Genomic DNA, 22,068 nt, shown 5'->3' with positions numbered 1-22,068 from the left:
CGTTTGTTTGTGTTTACAGTCTCGAATGCAACCTTTCCCCCTTATGAGACCTTTCTAGTTTCTATAAGTGATTTTTCTTTAGTCACAAAGCAAAAAAAGTGAATTTAAACCGCCATTGAAAGCCCGCGGATTTTCCAGGTCAACAGGTGTCTTGATACGACGATGAATGACATGCAGTGTCATACTCACAGGTGGCCGCTAGATGGCAGAATTGGTCTCCAGAGAAGCTGCAGGCTCTGCAGCACCTTCATCCTGAAGGTTAGTATGAAATGTTGCAGAGGAGACAATCAGACTTTCAGGTACAGATCTTTCTTTCTTTTTGAAAACAAAGGCTTGATTAAAAAATATAAATAAGTTAGATTCATTTTCGATATTAAATGATTAAATCCAAACATTGCTTTCCTTTTAATGCAATTTATTGTTTTTTGACATAATTAAAACACCTGTTATTTGTAATGTAAGAATATTCACAAGGTAACGTTTTAAATTTGCTCTAGTTTAAAAAACTCATTATTCGAAACATGTTTTACAAAGAGACATTCAAGCAAGCAAAGAGACAAACAAACAAAAAAATGGTTTCTCATGTGTACAAGATAGTATCTCGTATTATAGTGGTAGTAAGTGGTGCACACCATACAGTAAGTGGTGTGCACCAGATAATATAGATAAATATAGATAAATGGTGCACACCATATAGTAAGTGAGGATCATCAGATAGTATCTCGTGTGCACCATATAGTTAGTTGTACGCGTCATATACCAAGTGGTGCGCATCAGATAGTATCCTCTGCACACTATATAGTTAGGAGTTTGCACCAAATAGAATCTTGTGAGCACTATATAGTAAGTGGTGCACACCAGATAGTATCTCGTGCGCACCATATAGTTAGTTGTATGCGTCATATACCAAGTGGTGCGCATCAGATAGTATCCTCTGCACACTATATAGTAAGGAGTTTGCACCAAATAAATCTTGTGAGCACCATATAGTAAGTGGTGCACACTAAATAGTAAGGGATGCGCACCAGATTGTACCTCGTGCACAAATATTATCTCATGTGCACCATATAGTAAGTTGTGCGCACCATATAGTAAGTGGTGCAGACCAGATAGTATCTCGTGCGTACCATCTGGTGCACACCAGATAGTATCTCATGAGCACCATATAGTAAGTGGTGCACACCAGATAGTATCTTGTGCGTACCATATAGTAGGTGGTGCACACCAGATAGTATCTCGTGCGTACCATATAGTAGGTGGTGCACACCAGATAGTATCTCATGAGCACCATATAGTAAGTGGTGCACAATATATAGTAAGTGGTATGCGCCATATAATAAGTGGTGCACATCAGATAGTATCCTCTGCACACCATATAGTAAGGAATGTGCACCAAATAGAATCTTGTGAGCACCATATAGTAAGTGGTGTACACCAAATAGTAATGGATGCGCACCAGATTGTACCTCCTGCAATTATGTGCAATTTAAGGTATTAAAATAAATATTTAGGTGCACGCAGGAGAAGTAGTTATGCATTTAAAAATTATGCCCATTGCATTGTTTAAAACAAAAAAACCTCTCACTTTAAAGGGTCTGAAATCCTTCTCTAACATCGCAGTAGTATTCATGAACGCTGTGTGACAGAAGTGTTAATGTTATGTGCCAAAGAAACGGAGACGACCAGCACAGACTCTCGGTTTTTGGCCGCTTCCTGCAACAGCTTGGATGTTCTTCATTGTTTGTGGTCTGGAGGACACAATGTCCAATTCCTTCCAAGAAATCTCTGAAAAACGAATTTGTCTGAACACGGTGCACATTACTTTATCTGGCAGCCTTTGCTATAACAGTTAAATTGGTATTTATGAGCCAAGCTGCAGCGTATCGGAGTCTCAGGCTTTTCGTGCTTGATGGAGAGGCTGGAGGAACACGTTGCACTGATGTACATCTTTCTTATGTAATGATATGTCTAAAGCTTTTGTCTGATGCAGCTATTTATATGAAAACCACAGAAAAGCTTTGTGTAATCATTCTTTAACTGGATTTTTCTGGTTTCTTGAAATAATCCATTGGCTACTTATGAATAATTCCAAATGTTTGATTTTCAAATTACATTGTGAAGCAGAATTGTGATAATTAAATCTATTAAAAAACAAACATTTGTGGAACATTTGTAGCTTATTTGGACAAATTCTCATGTGAGTTTTCACTTGGGTTGCAGCTCTGGCCCTATGCAAATATTCCTTGGCAGAATGGAATACCACCGATGAGCCGAACTGTCTCCCGGTCATCTCCATGGCAACCGGGACAACTGCACAGGTGGGTACACAGCAAGGGGAGGAGGAGGTGGTCGCTGGGTCTTTCCATAAATGAGTAGTTTCAATTAATGGATTGAATGGTGAAATAATCCAAATAAAAATTCAAAGAATTAAATAATTTCAAAATAAAAGAACGTGGTATTTTTAAGGAGTTTTACTTTGAACACTTGTAGTAAATAGTGGGTCAGGAGTTTTTTTTTTCAAGATTCGTCAACATCTTTCTCATTTGTATGCAGTTTGTATCATTTTTCTGATACTTCAGTTGGCAGAAAACAAAAAATTTGAGTTTAAATGCACCTTCTGCATTAAAAAAACACAATAAGAGCCATTTAATTAGCCCTGATTTAATTTTACTTTGTTAAATTTTACAAATCTCTGACTGAGATGCCGCACAAATAGTAAAATAAACATATTTTTTAAACCATTGCTAACATTATACTGTACTCAGCTGCTTCATTGAGATGATTCTATGCCACACAGGGTGTCTTTTATTTTGAAATAAAATCATGTAAACCTCTGTCAAATGTTATAAACTATTTCATATAAAAAAAAGCTATTTTCTCTTTGTGTTTATGTGTTATTTATGCCAAAAATAGTTATTTTTATTGATTATAATAGTAAAAAGTAACATAAATGCAAATCAGTGTTTTATTTTTCTATTTTTTTAAACTTTGTGGCTATCTTTGTCGAAAATAAGAGCTCTTTAAGTGTAGAAGATTGCAGACTTGTGTGTTAGAGGCTTCAACAGAGTGTTGAGAAAGAACATATCAAAATACAAGATGACTTTTGAATATATTTTTTATTTTCTCATGCTCTAAAATCATCAAGTAGTAATACATCAGCAGCTATATCAATGCAGAATATGTACAAACTGGTTTATATAATTCAATAGAACATTTGACATTGAATCTCTTTTAGAGACAATATTTTTTCATTTTGTACACAAAGTAGATCTTTGTACACAAGAACATGTTGCTATTGTAATAAATCAATGCAAAAAGGTCAGTCATATGAGCACCATATAACTATAAGAGTGCTAAGAAGAAAAAAGGAATCGGGTGGTATTTCTTCACATTTTTCTACCATTTCAGGTTTAAGGAAGTCTATACAGACTCAAACAGCACACTGAAACCTGCCGAAGGTGCGACAGTACACTTTAGGTGAAGGCCATGGAGCTAAGTAGAACTAATAGCCCGTTTTTCAGTTGTGCTCTCCCTGCTCATGTGGCATTCCAGTTGAACATCGTGCCAAACTCCTGCAGAAAGTCAACTCCTCACATCGTCCTAGCCTGAGCGAGAACTCGTCACGGCTTTGCTGCCTCCAAACACAATCAGAGGTCGTGATTGGTTGTTGAAGTAGCACCTTGAACGAAGGCTGTGTTTGTGAACCAAGGACACTGGAGACCGGGTTAGCACTGGCCCAAGCTGTGCTTGATGATCTCGCGGGACTGAGGTGGGATCCTGTCGGGGAAGAGCACCTGGAACTCCACCATCAAGTCGCCCCGCTGGGACGGGCTCTTGGGGAGGGGCAGACCCTCGCCCCTCAGCCGCCGCACGGCGCCAGGTTTGATCACGTCGCTGCACGGCAGAGGCATCATCCGGCTGTCCAGCGTCGGGACGTTGACTGTGCAGCCACAAAGAGCCTGGAGAGGGGAAGAAGAGGAGTTTAGCCCAAAATTGTTCAACATCTAAGAGTGATGAGATTGCATAAGTGATGAGATTTTCTGTTATGCAACAAAGCTACAGATGTTATAATCGCTGCTCTATTTTCTGCCTGTGTGGGAGTGAAGTGTTTCAGTGACTGAAGGCAGCCAAAGCAGGAGCTGTTTGAAATGCGAGCCTCTCTGACTGCTAATCTGTGCGTGGGCTGCAGGAGCTGAGTGGCTGAGACGGCTTCAAGGCAGCGGACTCTGCAGCAGCCATAGTGGCTGGGAACGAGGGTGAAGAGCGATTCGTGGGCGCAGTCAGCACACAGGCTAAATTTAGCTGTTGCTCTCTGGGCTCTGCAGGGGCTGGTGAGGCAGGAGCGTGGTTGGCAGACTGCTGCCATTTTTCGAGCAAATGCCCATATAAGTACACGGTGTTCTGTCCTTATATCTGGATTTACAGTTAGTTGTGTGAGTGTGATGCAAATGTTGTGGAACTCACCTCTTTGAGGGTGATCTGGGCGGTGTAGACGATGTTGGAGCCGTCTCTCTTGTAGGTGGGGTGCTCCTCATCCCTGAGGATGAAGGTGATGTCTGTGGGGCCGCTGCCGGGTGCTTCGTCCCCCTCCCTGGGGAAGGTGATCTTCGTCCCGGCTTTCCAGCCCTTCTTCACCACCACGTTCAGAACCTTCTCCTCGCTCCTCAGGCTGCGGCCGTCGGGGTTGAGGCGGCTGCGGGTGATCTTCACATGCTTGGTGCAGCCGTGCATCACGTCCTCCAGGGTCACCGCGAGGTCGTGCACCGCTGCTTGACCCGGCAGCCACTGCTGGCCTTTGCGCTGACCCGCCTCGTAGCCGGCAAAGCCACCTAAGTTAGTGAAGGTGAAGCGGCGGAAGGGGTTGAAGAGGTCGTCGTCGCTTTCGGGGTCGCTACCGAAGAAGATGTCAAAGTGGTCGGAGCCGTGGAAGAAGGAGGAGAAGGTGGCGTGGGGGTCGGTGGGGCAGTTGTTTCTGAAAACCCCTTGGCCTGTTGAAACTCCATTTTTCAGGCCTGGAACACAGAAAAGAGAACAAATTTAGGATTTACAAACAAAAAGGTTTCTCACTGAATTATTCATCAGAATTCTACTCATTGTGCATCAATTTTTAGCTGCAGAAATGACAGGAACACTCAATGTCTCCTCCCACACCACAGCTATGAGCCAGATGGTCCTTGTTATCTAATCTATTAAAAGTCACATTCATGAAATCACTGCCTTTTTCTGTCTCCATCTCACCTTCTTCTCCAAACTGGTCGTAGACGCTTCTTTTCTGGGGGTCATTCAGAACCTCGTAGGCCTCTGCGATCTCCTTAAACCTGTCCTCGGCGTCGGCGTCGCTGTTCTTGTCTGGGTGGAACTTGAGAGCCAGCTTCCTGTAGGCCTTCTTGATCTCGTCCTCGTTGGATTCGGGGGTGATACCCAGGATTTTGTAGAAATCTTTGCCTTGAGGTTTGATGGAGAGGCAAGGCACGTCCTGCTCAGACTTGGTACTTTCCTATGAGAGGAAAATCCTTCTATTAGGACAGTTGTTTTTTTCACAAATATATTATATGAAGAATTTTTTTCTTATCAATGAAATAAAAGTGCAGAATCTGAGCTGCTGGGAACAGGAATCTGATAGGCTGATGCTGAACTGACAGGGAGGAGCTCTTGGAGACTGAGCTTCCATGCAGCAGCTCTGAATGAATCCAATACAGCTAACATTTTGTGTTTTATTTTATGGCAATAAATAAAAAATATATAAAAAATACTTACAGCTGAGGATGAGGAGCTGGAGCTGTCCCCTCTGTGCATAACCCGAACTTTGCACTTGACATTGCCGTTTTTCTGCTTCACTCCGAACTGGGTCCAGATCAGAACCATGTTGAGTCAAAGACAAAGTGTCGCTGTCCACTGGCTGTGGTGCTGAAATCGCTCCGCTCAGTTTAGCTCGAGTCTGTCGGAGCTCCTCTCGGCTCTCTGTTAAATACCGGCGCCGCGGCTCGCTCTCAGTCTCCTCACCCGCCCACGCAGCGGGACGGAGCTTCCCCTGGCCCGCCCCTTTCCTCGCACGCGGCAGGGAATGCCGGTGTCCTCAGCCGCGCGCGCCGCAAAGCCATTGGTGCGCAGGCGATGATCGCGCGGATGTTGCAGCCTCTCGCTCCATCTCGAGACTTGCTTCCGGAGTTCTTGAAGACAGCTCCGAGCAGACAGTCACGACACGGTACACCGAGTCCTCTGCTGCAGACAGACGGAACAGACTGAGATCTGAGTAAAAAAAGAGAAAAAGATCTCTTCCAGACAAAAGCAGACAGGTCTTTAGCGAGCTGCAGCCCATAATCAGCTGGAGGTTCATTAGTGCTTCAGACACTTATATAACAGTGTAATTAGTTACACATGAAAAATGCAGTGTTATTTTTTTTACATAATGGACCATTTTTTATGATCTTTGCAACAACCAGTCAGTTTGTTAATAAATTATCATTTTCTTCATTTTCCTACATCCTTAGTAACTCTCATGTCCTTTTATTTGTGTTGCATTTTTGTCAGATGGTTTGGATTTTATGTGACTAAAGATTTAAGTTCATTTCTAATTCTATGGCCAAACAAAGTATCTAAACCCCTCCACCAACCGCATAAATCAGGTTCCCCCAAGACACACAGTGTTGTATCATTTCAGTTTTGCCCTCAGTATTTTTTTACCCTAAAAATACATATGATGAAACAAAAAAAAGAAAAATGAAACTACTCAAACTGCTTCAGCATCAGTGAGGGAAGTGCAGCCAAGTCCAGCTGGGACCATTAGCTCCGCCTCTCCACTTTGCTGTTTCAGAGTGTTCACAGCTGCATGGCAACACTAGCAGCACTCGGATTCACTGGTCGTCGAGTCCAGATGATCTTGGAGTCAGCACAAAAACACAGTTTCTCAAGTTTATGGTGCCAAAACAGACTGGTGATAATATTCAGTAAAACGGGATGCTGGATACTGCTCTCCAAAATTGGATCAATTAACAACATTTCAGTGCATTTTAAATTTTTAGTTTTTATCAAATGTAAAAATTTTGCGTTGATGGTTTACTCAACTTAAATTTGATTAAAAATGAACAAATTAGTTTATTTTATTTATTATTTTTTGTGAACTCTCCTTTTTGATGTTTTTGTTTCCATTTAAAGTTTCTACAACGTTCGGGTTTCTATTGTAAAAGTCTTAATAAATGCATTTAAACATAAAAAAACCCTAAACTCCTCTGGAGCCAGATCTGTTCACCACTAAACTAAACACAGCGATTGTGCTAATTTATCGCTTGCTTTAATGAAATGTACAAGTCTTGCTAAGCCGAGAGGCGCCGTCACTGTTCTGTGGTTTGTTCTGATACAAACTGACAAAGCTAAAATGTATTATGTGTCATGTTTATAGAGAGGAGGCTGTTTCTTGACAGTCTTCCAATCAAATCACACTTTTTTCTTCTTTAAAGTGTTCTGCCACCAGCTTTTACACCTACCCTGCTGTGGGGTTTGTGCTGGAGCTTGGCTCTCCAGTTAGTGTTGTTTTCCAGCTTGATCTCAGGGGAACTTGACAGGTCCTCCACTCCTGAGGAGATTGGCAGTTGCTTTTTAAAAAAAATATATAACTAAAGTCCTATTCTGATCATATTTTGATCTTATGTAAAAGTGTTCCAAGTGTTTTTTTTAATTATGATTATGCAGTTTTTAGCCAAAATCGGAAAACCTGTGTCATAGTTTCTGCAGAGTGGCAGGGGTTCATTAGAAATGTACCCTTAAATTTACCTTAACTAACATTACAAGTACAACAAAAAATGACGAGCAATATTGGAGGTATCCAGCCGTACAGTTTGGAGTCAAATCCCAGCGTGGACGAGTAAAACTTAAATGTCTATTTGTCTGCTAGTGGACTCTTCGGAATAAAGGTTGTGGTCTGCCCAACGTATTTTCTACACAACATATAAGCTCTTTTTCAAATCCCATTTTTTTATTCTGCTCCCGTTTCACAACAATTTGAATACATAAATACTCAGAAATGCAATTTTGAGCTGAAGTTTCTTAATAAATGTCTTCCGTCATCAGAAAAAAAGCCAAAAGAACATTCCAAAAAGACCAAAAACACAATTTTCATTGAAGTAGGTCTTTAAAGAAGCACTAAGCCCTTCAAAATGTTGCCATATGTCTATATTCTGTGACATAACTCATTGGCTGCTGCACTGATTTTTGTTAACCGTGGTCTATTTAGGTCCCTCCTTTTAAAAAATGTTCCCGACTGATGTTCTGTTGTAACCATATAAATCCCTATTGACTCATATCTTACATAAAGAGTGTGAACTTTATCTTAACACAAAAGAAAAAACATGACAAAGTGCAGCGCTGAGGCATTCCAGTGACCAACTTTCTATTTTCTGAGGCTTTTAATGAGCTTTCTTTGTCAGGAGGCAGGTGTTCATGAAAATGCAGCCGCCCCCACACTGGTCTGCTGCTTTTTCTGTGTACCGGGACAAAGCAAACCTGTGCACGCCGGCCACTTGACAGCAAACATCTGTGGGAGGGAAAGGCAGCTTTGAGTTATGCAACAACGTGTGGACAAAAATATCCTCCTGTTTGGTAAATGCTAACACAATGTGAAGCTCTCAGGATTTTGAGGGTTTATGTTGATTACTTAGTCAAGACTTTGACACCTAAAAGCTAATCAATTTGTTTGTCTGCGCTCATATTTAGTTTCAAATGAAAACATTCATCCAGGAATAGAACAAAAGCTCCGAACATTCATGTGGAGAAGTATAAAGACTGTTATTAAGGTTGTCAGTAAAAACCACAGGGGAGGAAAGTTCCTGCTTCATCATAAATGTCACTTCAGGTATTTATAAAAGCGTGCTGGGCTGGAATGAGTGGAATGATTTCTTAGGTTTAAAATTTGCCTCGTTTTTTATTTTAGCTCAGAATTAAATCTACAAATGGCATTAAAGTCTTTCTTTGTACCCCCCATCGCCTTTTAGTCATTTTAAATCCACAATGGATCACGTGATCAGTATAACTGTATTAAGGCTAGTAGACTCACTCCAATGAAAAGTGTTTTTGGTGTTTTAACATGTTCTTGCTGCATTTTTATCATATAAACAATGGGATGATGGGAAATCAGGGTAGGCTTACTCCAGCAGACCGCCCACAACTCAGAAGTGGACTTCCAAAAAAACTACTGCTGCTCTGCAGAAACTATATCCTTGAAAATGGCAGTTTTTTTCTTTATTTTTGCTCAAAATTACATAATTATACTTAAAAAAAACACTGGGATTGGTTAAAAAATAGATTAAAAGATGATCAGAGTGTGACTTAAATCTGTATTGAATCATGGAATAGCAATCAACCTTTTCTTTAAACTCAAAAGAACTGAATTTGTTGATTAATGTAAAAAAAAAAATAGGAATACACATTGATGAAACTGTTGGTTTCAGACCAGTATCCCCTCAATGTTCACTAAAATGACTTGAAATATAAAAAAGAGTAAAAAAAAAAAAAGCATTGAAAATCAGACATTGCATTAAAAAAGAACTCATGGAACAGGTCTGGTTAAAACTGCTGTTATCTGACGCTTGTATTTGTCTTCATTGGCTCGTAGGCACAGCTTTGTTTATGTTGTACTATTCAGCTTAGCAAAATTTAAGCAGCAAAGTCGGATTTTTTAATGCTTAATTTTCAGTAAAATAATATTTTTTATTGCAATTTAGTCACAAACTCATTCAGTGGCTGTTGTGATGTTTTCTTCTAATACTTGAGTGATATCAGCAGTCCTGTCTATGGATAAAAGCTAAATTCTAAATGTTCCATTTGGAGGTAGATGGCGGCGCTTCAGTAGGTTAGAGGTTAGTAGATTTTACAAAAAAAAAGAGCTTTGGTTAAAAACAAAGTTTGTGTCAGAATGTCACACTTTGGTGCTCAATGGCATCTTGAAAATGTCAAAATTAACCTCAACAATACTCTTTCAGTCATTTTTTATGTATTTTTATAATGTCTGAGCATGAAAATGCCTTTATTTATTTATTCTTTTTTTTAACAAGCTACAAAACTAAATTTGAGTCTGTCATTAGAAAGACAAAAATCTGTTTGGATAATAAAATAAACTGATTTCAATGTTTTCCAGTCACATTTTTATGATTTTTACCACATAATCATTTTTCATAAAATGCAGCGAGTCAACTGCTCCAAGGCTATTTCCGTAGAGTCTATTTGGGTTTGATGCAACTGCACATGCGGGATTACGACATCGACTTTCACTGCAGCCAAGAAAAACTGTGTCACAGGGAGCGGACATACATGGAAGTGCTTCCTCCTCGCTGAAGATTCCTCCAATGAGGGATGGAGGTTCCTGGGGATCCTCCTGTTGTCATACAGGAAACGGCAGACAAATTTGGTTTGGAAGAGTCTGAGCCAAGAGCATTTGTGCATCAGGCGGCAGCTCTCGGATACTATTCACAGCTCTAGCAGGATGGAGTGAATCAGAACCGGCGACATTCATTCTCCTCGCCCACGGGAACAGTTTGACTGTACGCGCTTGGCCTGTTTTTCACACAATCTCGTTTTTTCTCGCAGAAACACAAAATGGCGTGTGAGTCTCAGGGGAAAAAGATGCTAATTAAAGCATCATGTAGCACTGTTGCTGTTAGGTGTCAATCAGACTGACAGCAGCCTGGTGTTCTTGTGATGCTTCACTGTTCTCACACATTCAGAAGTGACTCCATTCCAGAACGTTGATAAATGTTCACAGGAGTGCAAGATTTTGACTCGAATCCACACAGATTTGGTTTTGAGCAAAGATAAAACTCAAAGTATTTAAACATCATTTGGAATGACAAAATTGACTGATGACAAGTCAGATGAAAATATGGGAAGAGGTTTATGATCAGTTGACGACAAAGATAGATTGACATTAAAGTAAATGACATCAAATTCCTGACAGAATATTAGCAACATTCAAGCCAAATTATTATGTTCTTTAAAACACACGATAACCAGAAAACCAACATATTCACCTGCTGACTACTGTATTAGGAACACCTGTCCAACTACTCGTTAACACTGATTTCTAATCAGCCAATCACATGGCCGGAGCTTAATGCATTGAGGCGTGGTCAAGACGACCTGCTGCAGTTCAAACCGAGCATCAGAACAGGGAAGAAAGTTGATTTAAAATACTTTAAATGTGTCATGGTTGTTGGTGGCAGAGGGGCTGGCCTGAGTATTTCAGAAACTGCTGATCTACTGGGATTTTTACCCACAACCTTCTCTGGGGTTTATAGAGAATGGTCAAAAAAAGCGAAAATATCCAGTGAGCTGCATTTCTCATCCATCCATCTTCTTTGGCTCATCTGGGATCAGGGCGCGGGGACAAAGATGTCCAGACTCAGCTCCACTTGAGTGACCCTGAGGCGTTCCCAGGCCCAGCTGAGAGACAGCCTCTCCAGCGTGTCCTGGGCCTTCCCTGGGGCCTCCACCCAGTGTACCTAGGCCAGCTCAACTGGCTACTCTCTTTGTGGAGGAGCAGTGGCTCTACTCCGAGCTCTCTGTAGGTGGCCGAGCTTCTCACCCCATCTCTAAGGGAGCACCCAGCCACTTTATGGAGGAAGCTCATTTCAGCCACTTGTAGTCGAGATCTCGTTCTTTCGGTTACGATCTAGAGCTCATGACCATAGGTGAGTACTGGCACAAAGATCAACCGGTAAATTGAGAGCTTTGCTTTCTGACTCAGCTCTCTCTTCACCACAACGGACCAGTGCAGCGACAGCATAACGGTGGACGCTGCACCAGTCCCCCTGTAGATCTCACGCTCACAGCAGCAGTTCTGTAGGCGGAAATGTCATGTTGATGCCAGAGGTCAGAGGAGAATTGTCAGAGTGGTTCCAGCTAATAGAAGGGCAACAGTAACTAAAATGATTACCTGTTACAACTGTGGTCTGCAGAAGAGAATCTTTAAATGTCCAACCCCGAGACAGAAGCAAAAGACCACACCGGGTGTCAGTCCTGTCAAATAAGAAGACACTATAATTCACACAGGATCACTAACACTGAACAATAGAAGATTGGAAAAACGGTCTGATTAGTCTGGATTTCTGCTCCAACATTCGAATGGTTGGGTCAGGATTTGGGGTCAACATGAAAGCATGGATCCATCCTATCTTGTATCAATAGTTCAGGCTGGTGGTGGTGGTGTAATGGTGTGGGGGATATATTCTTTGGATACTATGGACCCATTAGTACCAACTGAGCATCGTCCCATCCTACCTGAGGATTGTTTCTGACCATGTTCATCCCTTTATGACCACAGTGTACCATCGTTTAACGGCTAATTCCAGGAGAATGAGGCGCCATGTCATGAAGATGGAATTATCTCAGACTGGTTTCTTGAACATAAAAATAGATCACTTTTGGGATGTGGTGGGACGGGAGATTACCATCACAGACGTGCAGCCAACACATCTGCAGCAACTGTGTGATGGAATCATCTCAATATGGACTAAACGCTCTGAGGAAGCTAAATTTTGTAAGCTAAATTTGGCTGCAGAAGATGCTAGTGCTTATAGCTGAAGATGCTGAAATTGATAGCTGAAAACGCTGAAGCTGATAGCCAGCTAAAATATTTGATAAACGCCAAATTAGCCAAAAAAAACAAAAACAAAAAAACCTTAGGTTTGCCAAAGCAGCTAGAATCTAGCTGAAAAATTAGCTAAATTCAAAACAGCCTCAAAAACCTAAAAAGTAAACCTTAAATTAGCCAAAACAGCTCGCATGTAGCTGAAATATTAGCTTAACTCTAAAATAACCTAAAAAATCTTATTAAATGCAAAAATAGTCCAAGAAAGGGAGCAGAATGCCAACTTTAAAACTTTAAAACTGTCACTTTTAAACATCATTATGAGTAATAAAAACGCACTAGTATTATTCCAGAATAAATCAACTTAAACCTTAAATAACTTTCAATATTTTCCTTTCCATAAAAATATATTTTGTCAAAATTTTACAAGTTAGAAATGAGCGCTAGATAACATTAATAAGAAATAAAATATAATGATCTGGAGGGCCGGATCCGGCCCCCGGGCCTTAACTTTGAGGCATGTGCCCTACATTCTAAAGTGAAGCGAGTTATTCTTAGCCGACAGATAGACAGCCTGGAGAAACCAGTCTGCTCTGCTTTTTGAACTGCATGTAGCTGACAACCGCTAAGAGGTCTCATCCTTCCTGCTACTTTTTTATTTTTTTTCCCCTGTTGTTGTGGGAACAGAGAGTGCTGTCTGCAGGGGACTCAGGGAAGTGATTCACACTGCTGAGAGAAAGCAGCTCGGGCACATGTGAGGTGACACCATCCTCTTCTCACAGCACCCCATCACCAACACCTCTACTGGCCTTCAAAGGCCGCATGATGAGTCGACATTGTTTTAAAGGCCACCTCGCTGCTGGACCCCAGAGACTATATTGCTGGAAGTTTTCTTCCATTAAAGCTGTGTGTTCAATTTAAACAAATGACAGAAGAAAGGGGTCATCCAAAAGCGGTGCATTATCTAGAACCAATCAACATAATTACACTTTCTCAGCTCTGTTCCGTTCCCTCGTCTCGCACCTTCCCCCCCTGGTGTACTGCTGCTCCCACACATGTCTGGGAGTATGACTGGCTCCTGTATTTCCCGCCGGCTAGACTCCAGCCTTGTACATCAGATAAACACGCAAACAGGCAGATGGCAAAAGAGACACGAAGATACTTCGGCAAATATAAACTGCGCCGTCGTCTGACATCTTCCTCGCACCGAGATCAGAATCTGGCTGGAAATGAAGAGGTTGTTCTCATAGGAGGAAGTGGAGGAAGATAGAAGCAGATAAAGAAATGAGGGTTCACAGAAAGTAGAGGAAGCTGGAGATGATAAACAACTGATAAAAGCCTGCAGATGTTTAATGCTGCTGTCTGAGAAGAAGAATCTAAACAGGTTTCCCTTTAATATTGGCTCTGTAAGCATTATCTAATAACACATGCAACCATAAAAACTCATAAAGTGCTGTAAGAAATGGTTTACCCGCCCCATGGAGAGCACTAAGCAGTTTTTCTTTGTAATATACTGCCCTCTGCAGAAAAAAGAGCAGCACTGCAGATTAAACTATTTAAAAAAAGGAGAAAAAACCCACCAAACTAGCATTTTACATAACTAATCTAGTTGCATAAGAGTTCTCAAAGCACAGATTGTGATCATGCAGATTCATATTTGGTGACTGTCCACTTTCACTCCCTCTGCTGCTTCTTGGATGCTGCTCTGAGCCTTCCCCCACGCCTTTAATCGTCTCAGGTAGCGCCGGTTTTCCTCCGGGTAGGAAACCGCCGCCAGAGGCAGCCGGCGCAGGGCCGGGCGCTCGGAGGAGAGGAGGAGGAAGATGAGAGTCGACAGGCAGAAAGGCCACGTGCAGGCTGGTAATGAAAGCTGAGAGGAGATGCCACAGGAGAGGGGAGCGTGACACTTCATATGTCAGACACCTGCGGAGGATTTTCACAGTTTGACTCTGGAGGAAAGTTACTTACCACAGACATGAGTTTTGAAGTCGCAGAAGACGCGTATGCACAGAAAAATGCTGGAATGCAAAGAGTTAGAGTTAGTTTCTCTGGCATCTGTTTGATGATGGATGCTTTTGTTCACACCCACCACATGTCAGAGCCAGTATATGGGTTTGCCAAGTTAAAGCATAGAAGACCCCTCCAATAGCAATGCAGGATAAGACGCTGTTATATCCCCAAAGCCCCGAGTAAACATCAGTGTGGGGGGTAGCCAGAGCCAGTCCTGCACGATAAGACAGAAAATTTGATCTGCATTAGTTCTGGGTATGGTAAATTATTTCCATAATTTATTCAATTCACCAGAACTTGGATTGATTCCAATTTTTTACAATCTATTTAATTCAATTCATGGATGCTCAAATGGAGAAGCTCCAACAATTGTTCTGCCTCTCCTGGAGGGATTTTTAGTTTGGCCACTAGGTGGCAATTGCGCTATAGCATAACACCTTATTCCAGAAGAAGAAAACGGTGCTTTAGACCACAAATTGTTAATTTAAAAAAAAATATCTCCTCAAAAATAGTTAGGAAAATTCATGCCTGTGAGTGTATAAAGATGTTCATTAAGTCAGCAATGAATGTTTAGCTGTCCTATGGGAAATCCCATTATACGTTAGCATCAAGCTAGCAGACGTTAGCATTCTGCCTTAGATCGATCTCTACTTTTATGATTAAATTATTGATCTATTAAGCTTAGATCGATTTTATCAACCCAACCTTAATCTATGGTTCATTTCAAGGAGTGCTCCACAGTTGTAGGCGTCTCTTACCGGTGCACAGGCCGGCAGCAGACCCCAGGATGGCATGAAAACAGATTGTTGGTGAGCAGAGCAGCAGGGCCAGCAGGATGACACCTCCTGTCCAAGGGTTGTCACAGCCAAACACCTGACCGACACCCACCGGCACCGACAGAAATACCTGCACACGGAGAGCCTCCATTCAGCTCTTTTAACTTTAGCATCCAGCTTCACTTTTTCATCTCAGAAAGAAAGCATAATAGAATATGGCTTTATGGAATCCTTTTCTGAGGTTTTCCTTTTAAGTGAAATATTGAAATATTGAGTCATGTCAAGTCACTCTGTGACTTGGGGATTATTGACTGTAAAAATGACATCCACTACTTTCCTAATCCGGCTATGCTGACCCCCAAACTAGCAAAGTTAAGAAAAATAAATGAATATGTGTATTTGGAAAGTTTATTTTTGCTGAAAAAAAATCCAGGTAGAAAACAGTATTTTAAAGAGAAACTAAAACTGCATTTAACTGATAAAAACTAGGAGTTTTTGCTCCAAATTTGCAATAGTTTTTCCCACACACCATATTAAGGATGCTCCTAGTCAGGTGAAGCTGAAGTTAGTGTCCAGTTTTGTTGCTTCCTTTTTGACAATTATAGGTAAATGGAAAATCTATATCACATGTTAATGTTTTCTTCAGGAAATCTAGTCTACACATAAAATTTAAAGCACCTGTAGATGTTTTACAGTGGATGAAGATGATCTTTACCCTCAAAAGTCAAAGGAAACTGGAGCCTGAAAAAGTGATGCCCACTTTAGCCGCATGGAGGTCAGTGTTGTGCCAAGATGTGTTTCTCCTGCCAGAATTAGTTTCCCCTGTTTCTTACATTGTTGATTTGTTTGGTAACTCATATTTTGTCCCCAAAAGTGTAAAAAGAGGGTAGATGTTTACTATAATCTTCATTCTTGGGTTTTGGGGAGTTTATTTTCCTATTTGCGTTGTTTTCCACATATTAAATGACAGTTTTTTTGGGTTAAAAAAAGGAAAAAAAAAACTTGTTTGGCTAATTTAGGATAAGGAACACAATTTATAAAAATGACTTTTTTGTGGATGTATTCACCAATTGATAATTAATTAATAGCTGTTGTTATGTTTACTGCAAATTATTGGAGGCAGTAGATTCTGGGTCAGCGGCCTGACAGTCTCTTAGTCCTCTGTCCGGTTTGTGAAAATATTATCTTACGTTAAACTGGTCTGTGGCTTGAATACGTTGGGGACCACTGCCATAAGAGATTCAGCAGGTTCAGAACTAAAGTTGACAGCAATTTTTTCCATAATTTCCTTATTAGCGTTCAAAACAATTACCTGGGACAAATTCAGGCTTTCAGACTCATTGACATGCAGACGCGTCTTTGGCTGGAAATCCACCTGACGGAGCAGAAAGAGCAAGCTTCAGCCTCACTTGTCTCTCATAAATGCATCGTGTCAGAACTGAAACTGACAGCATACCTGCGAGAAGAACGGGTGGGTAGCACCCGTGGCTGCGATGTGCAGACATATCAGGATGTTAAAAGGCAGGGTGAAAATTGGGACGTCCCATTTGGTGGTTATTGCAGACAAAGCACTGGAGACTACAGGGCTGTGAAGGGAAGCAGGAAATGAAGTTTCATTTGGATGCAAATGTGAACGACACCTAATTTGGTCTTGTTTAACTCGGGGTGGAATTAAAGGCAAACTAAAGGAAAAATGCACCATCTCCTACTCCTCGCACCTTCAGTAAAGCGATTTAACTCACCACAACGTACACAGGAAGACGTTTGGAACAAAGAGCCACAGATACCAGTCTCCTTTGGCAGAGAACACAGACATCAAGATTCCAACCAAAGTTCCATTGTAGCCGTGCAATCCTGCTGACACAGCATCCCTGAATGCAGCACATGCAGCTCACATGAATTGAAAGCAGTTTTTAAAAAAAAAGCAGATTAGAAAAAGGAAAGGAAAATATTGGACCTGTTTTGCCTCAGCGCGATGGCCGACACAGTGGAGATGGTCGTACCCAGCAGACCGTTCAGAGCCCACCATGGGTTCTGCAGGAAGAGTCCTCCCAAAATAAGGAGCCCGCTGAGACTGTTATTGACGAACATGACCTGAGCCACCCCTCGTAGAATGTAGTCAATCAGCCGGATTCCCCAAATCTGCCCTGTCCAAGAAGCAAATGTAACCTTCAGGGTTAAATTCTTCCCTCCACCGATGACCCTGGAATGAATCATCACCTACTTTTGACCCAGTCTCCCCACGGCCGCATGTCACCCGTAAAATCCCCGAGAGCTCTGAGGACACCGGAGCAAAACGGTTCTGAAGGCTTGTTGATGGTTTCCACTTTTGCTGTCAAAGAAAACCACTTTTAGATGACAAATATCTGAGCGCTCATCGTATATAAACAGCTGGACAGAGCGGCAGCTCCGCTGCTGTCAGGTGTGATGGAGTCCGTCACACCTGACAGGGAGACACAGAAAAGCAGCCCACCTTCTTACATGATCGTTCACCTCCACCACAGAACCCCTTAGATGGTGCCATACTCACCAATACATTTAACCCTTTACCCTTGCACAAATTATATGCAGATATTATCATGAACAGAATTGATCAGTTAAGAAGTTACGGTGTGTCAAAGGGCATAGTGGGTTCTGACAGAAACATCTACGGTGTTAAGTGTTTAAAGCTTAAGAGAGGAAAAAAAATTAACTGTTAGGGTCACCAAAAAAAGAGATTTTATTAACCAAAAGGGGCCAGGGGGTCACGTCAATTTCTGGTTGCAGACTTCCGGCTAACGATGTCTGGGCATTATCTTCTTGACTGTAGCTAGATCCTCTTGAATACTCCTGGATCCGTATGGGTTTAGTGGGTTTAAAGGTTGACCGGGCCCGTGAAGGGTCGTGGCGCAGGTGTGTCTTGCAGTTCCCTTCAGTCGAGTCCCTGATTGGTCAAAGTTTGACCTGGTCTAATTTGTAACGTGCTTTCAATGGCCACATGTTTTATATGTAGAGCCCAAAAACTGTCATAGAGACTTTCGTAGCGATGCTTGAACGAGACAGTTTTAAACATCGGAGTCCGAAACGTGTGTGTACGTGCTTACATAGATTTTTCATGAGAAGTGGTTGCTTATATGAAGGGTATAAGCATAATTGTACATCCCAAAGATAGTATTTCCGAATTAGATGATTGAACTTTTAAGTTTGATACATTTATGATGGTGACTTGTTAACAAAAAATAGCCAAGAAACAGTAAAAAGGTTTTGTATTTTTGCTAAGTTCATTAAAATGTTAAATATTTTTTTGTGATATTGCTAATTGACTGAAATGTCGGTGAATGTTCTGGGATCGATTGGTTATGACTTCACCCACCACCAGGGGGAGTCGCGCCGTTCATCCTCATGGCAATAAACACCTGCATGAGGAAAATCACTCATTCTCCCCTGTTCTCCGGTAATTATGACTAAATATTCATATTTTTGTCCAGGATATAGTATTGACACGAGTAATGGTTTCAAGGGGCTTCTTTAGAGCTACGTTTAGAAAAGTTTGGCGGTCTTATGTGTGATCGGAATGCCTCTAAATGAGGAAACAATTCCAGAATATTTCCCCAAGTTAAAATCTCATCATTTTCTATGGAAAATCATCCCATCAGAAGAAACCTCTGCAACAAAAACAACGCTGGATTCCTCCAAGCACCACAGCTCTGAAGAGCAGGCATGGAACAGTGATGGAAATCACACTCAGAAAATCACCATCTGGGCCATCTGCAGCTGCAGATTAAAGCTCCGTCATGCAAATAAGAAGCCATGTGTGGACGGGATTCAGACATGTGACTTCCTCCTCGGGACGCCGTGAAGCCCATTTAGATGGAGTGAGGCAGAAAACGGTTCTGGGTTATAAATTTCAATTATTTGTTTCTTTTTTTTCACAGAGACTTCAGCAGCCATATTTGTTTGTTAGTGTTTCATTTAAATCAGGAAAAAAAAGCTTCCACCTAGATGGTTTATTTACTTAGGGCAAGCTGTGGTTAAACAAAGATGAGATACTTTAAATATATATATATATATATATATATATATATATATATATATATAATATTCTAGTGTAATCTCACGCTGCAACTTTCTTGTATTTTTTCTTTTGTGAATTAAAAATAAATTTGTGAGATTTACAGGAATTTGACTTTATTTATTAAAATGTAAAACATTAAAACAAGCAAAATTGTTTTTTATCTTGAGACAGTAAAAAAGGAACAGGAAGAAATAAAACATACTATTTCTGCCCCCTTTACCTCATAGGTACAACGCAAATACCACGTAGGTAATTCAAGGTACTCAAAAGGTACTTTCTGTGTATCTACTGTTCTTGCATTTAAGTACAGTTAAACACACATAAACTTACCACACAAATTAAAGGTTCTCAAAAGGTACTTTCTGTGTACCTACTATCTTCTTATAATTGGTAAGTACCATCAAACACAATTAAACTTACCACATAAATTCAAAGTACTCAAAAGGTACTTTCTTTGTACCTACTCTCCTCTTACACTTTATACAAAATGGAAATAAAATAAGAATTTAAAAATACAAACATAAGAATTTAAAAGTACAAAAATACAAAATAAGCATAAGAATCTAAAAATACAAATATACAAGTTGGTAAGTACCATCAAACACACATAAACCTACCACATAAATTCAAAGTACCTTAAAAGGTACTTTCGGTGTCACTACTCTCTTCTTACACTTGTTGAGTATCATAAAACCCACAAACTTAGCACATAAATTCAAGGTACTCAAAATTTACTTTTAGTTTACCTACTCTCCTCTTATACTTGGTAGGTACCAATAGCATATTTAAACTAACCACATAAATTCAAAGTAGTCTAAAGTGAGCCACAAAAAGTAGGAACATAAATACCGACCACCAAGAGAGACATAGTAGCTTACCACGTCAGTACCATGAAAACCCAGTAGATAATACCTGAGCGGCATGTAGGAACTACCTAAGTGCCATTTAAATATCTGCGTAAATACCATGTAGATACACAGTAGGTACCTCATAGGTACCACATAAATACTGTATTGTAAAAAAGTGTTGTCATTGGAGCATTTTCTTCTTTATCTCGCTCTTAAGGTTGTTGAGATGTGACGCATTCATGGTTCATTAGGATTCAAGTTCTGCTTTTGTGTATATTAGATATACTTGTGATTTATCATGTGATATGTTATTTTGTGTTTTATTACCTGATTTTTTGCAATAAACCATTTCATTCGTTCATTCATATCGACCTATAGGTCCCATATTCTGCTGCTCCATGGAATGGTTAGATATAGGGGCGTCTTGCCTGTGTGATACTATTCAAACAGGTATCTACTTCTTTTTGTTGCTTTTCATGGTTTGAAAACAGGTCAAACAAACAAAATAATGATTTTATTCCCTCAGTCGAGAGTGACACCAGAAAGTGTCACCTGCACACAACTGCATAAAGTCTATCTTTGTGTCTTTATATGTTTGTGTTCGGAGGAGTGATCAAAGATTTCTAAAAACAGCGTCCCTCTGTGACATCCTGCGTCTCTGCAGGAAAGCTTGGGCGTGTTTTCGCTGTTCAGAGAGCAGAAAACATTTGATCCTTCATGTCGACTCGCAGCGTCTTTCTTCTCTTTGTTTTAACATTTTCACTTTTTTTCTCCTTCAAGTTTCATCAACAGACCAGAGAGCTGTTAACAGAGGACTGTGTTCTCTCAGTGGAGGAAAGGAGTCAGTTTTTAGTGGTGCTTTTTTTATTACTTACCTATTTTTTATTAAACATTTTTTCAGTGTTAAAATAGCAGTTTAAGATGTTTATAGTTTTAATATTAATTAAGACTTTGAATATTTTTCCAACACAGTAACTGACCGAATCAGAAAAATAACTAAAATAAACCTCATAAAAATTAAATAAACCCCTCAAACGCCTAAGAAAGTAAAAACACTCTTGCTTGAAAAAAAGTATATTTTCTGTCTTGCAAGAAAAATAATCTTATTAAGAAGATTTTTAATTAAGAAAATATGTTTTTCAATGATTATGATTTATTTTCTTATAGAAAAATAAATAAGGTTGACTTTTTTACTTATTTCTCATGGGCCCTTTTGCAGTGAATTTTCCTTTTAAACAGAAAAAAAAAATCTTAGTTGATGTTAATTAGAAAATAAAATGCAATAAACTAAATTGCATCAATAATTAATTCAGTTTAGACAAAAAAAGAAAAGCTCAGCCTTGATTTCTCTTCTTACCTGTCTCCATGCTGAATATAGATTTCAAGTCTTTTGAACAACATACTTAGAAGAACTTCCACTCCTCTTGACTGAATGGACCTGAGACCAAAGTCTCCCCGCGCAGCAGCTAAGCAGGGCTGACAATGCTCTTAGCGGGGAAGGAATTTCCGGATGAAGCAAAAGAGAAGCTTTTGTTCCACGACTGCTGGAAAACAAAGCGCTGCAACTGCTGCAATTTGCACTACAATCATGAATGTGATGATTTATGTGCAGAAAGCTTTAGTTTAAACATTAGATTTGTTATAGTTTCTGATTATTTAATAATACTGTCATCAGCTTTAGTATATCTGTTGTTACTTTTACCGTATTATCAATATTTTTTGCATCTGTTCTGGTCACTATTCCAAAAAAATGGCATTGTATTAAAGTATTTGGGCACAAAATATTTTAAATCTGAAAATAGA

General features: G+C 40.3%; 3 protein-coding genes and 1 long non-coding RNA gene across 5 annotated transcripts in view; 1 reads left to right on the top strand and 3 right to left on the bottom strand.

Annotated features, from left to right (window-relative positions):
- hwa (huluwa) overlaps window positions 1-265 on the bottom strand; it is a 4,788-nt gene extending 4,523 nt beyond the window's left edge. The window contains exon 1 of one of the 2 annotated variants that reach the window (XM_024299356.2): window positions 190-265. In XM_024299356.2, the coding sequence (XP_024155124.1) occupies window positions 190-251 (62 nt within the window). In that variant the 5' untranslated portion in view covers window positions 252-265. The other variant, XM_036214496.1, reaches the window with a different exon arrangement.
- LOC112163145 overlaps window positions 189-22,068 on the top strand; it is a 39,415-nt gene continuing 17,535 nt past the window's right edge. Inside the window, exons 1-2 of the long non-coding RNA XR_002922231.2 lie at window positions 189-299; window positions 2,221-2,318. This is a non-coding gene — a long non-coding RNA (uncharacterized LOC112163145). The remainder of the gene's footprint in view (window positions 300-2,220; window positions 2,319-22,068) is intronic.
- Window positions 3,098-6,235, bottom strand: zgc:122979 (uncharacterized protein LOC641576 homolog). The gene is made up of 4 exons (XM_024299354.2): window positions 5,758-6,235; window positions 5,239-5,497; window positions 4,465-5,012; window positions 3,098-3,959 (listed from the first exon to the last, which is right to left on the bottom strand). The coding sequence occupies exons 1-4, from the start codon at window positions 5,863-5,865 to the stop codon at window positions 3,726-3,728; spliced, it is 1,149 nt and encodes a 382-aa protein (XP_024155122.1). The 5' UTR covers window positions 5,866-6,235; the 3' UTR covers window positions 3,098-3,725.
- On the bottom strand, window positions 13,910-21,801 carry LOC112163142 (urea transporter 1). The gene is made up of 10 exons (XM_024299353.2): window positions 21,623-21,801; window positions 17,588-17,695; window positions 17,321-17,510; window positions 17,106-17,234; window positions 16,820-16,949; window positions 16,676-16,738; window positions 15,346-15,493; window positions 14,667-14,801; window positions 14,546-14,595; window positions 13,910-14,447 (listed from the first exon to the last, which is right to left on the bottom strand). The coding sequence occupies exons 1-10, from the start codon at window positions 21,630-21,632 to the stop codon at window positions 14,229-14,231; spliced, it is 1,182 nt and encodes a 393-aa protein (XP_024155121.1). The 5' UTR covers window positions 21,633-21,801; the 3' UTR covers window positions 13,910-14,228.

This window comes from Oryzias melastigma, linkage group LG12 (genome assembly GCF_002922805.2).
Source record: "Oryzias melastigma strain HK-1 linkage group LG12, ASM292280v2, whole genome shotgun sequence".
NCBI classification, from domain to species: domain Eukaryota; kingdom Metazoa; phylum Chordata; class Actinopteri; order Beloniformes; family Adrianichthyidae; genus Oryzias; species Oryzias melastigma.
Note: the sequence above shows the minus strand (reverse complement) of the source record. Positions and strands in the feature narration are given on the sequence as shown.

Bases quoted from the DNA above. Each gene is read 5' to 3' on its own strand.
- zgc:122979 (XM_024299354.2), bottom strand. From the start codon at position 5,865: ATGGTTCTGATCTGGACCCAGTTCGGAGTGAAGCAGAAAAACGGCAAT. The intron at 5,013-5,238 runs GTGAGATGGAGA...TCTGTGTTCCAG, and splicing joins CGACCAGTTTGGAGAAGAAG to GCCTGAAAAATGGAGTTTCA. The intron at 3,960-4,464 runs GTGAGTTCCACA...TCCCCTCTCCAG, and splicing joins CCCAGATCACCCTCAAAGAG to GCTCTTTGTGGCTGCACAGT.
- LOC112163142 (XM_024299353.2), bottom strand. The intron at 16,739-16,819 runs GTATGCTGTCAG...CTGCTCCGTCAG, and splicing joins CCCACCCGTTCTTCTCGCAG to GTGGATTTCCAGCCAAAGAC. The intron at 14,448-14,545 runs GTAAGTAACTTT...ATCTCCTCTCAG, and splicing joins CTTCAAAACTCATGTCTGTG to CTTTCATTACCAGCCTGCAC.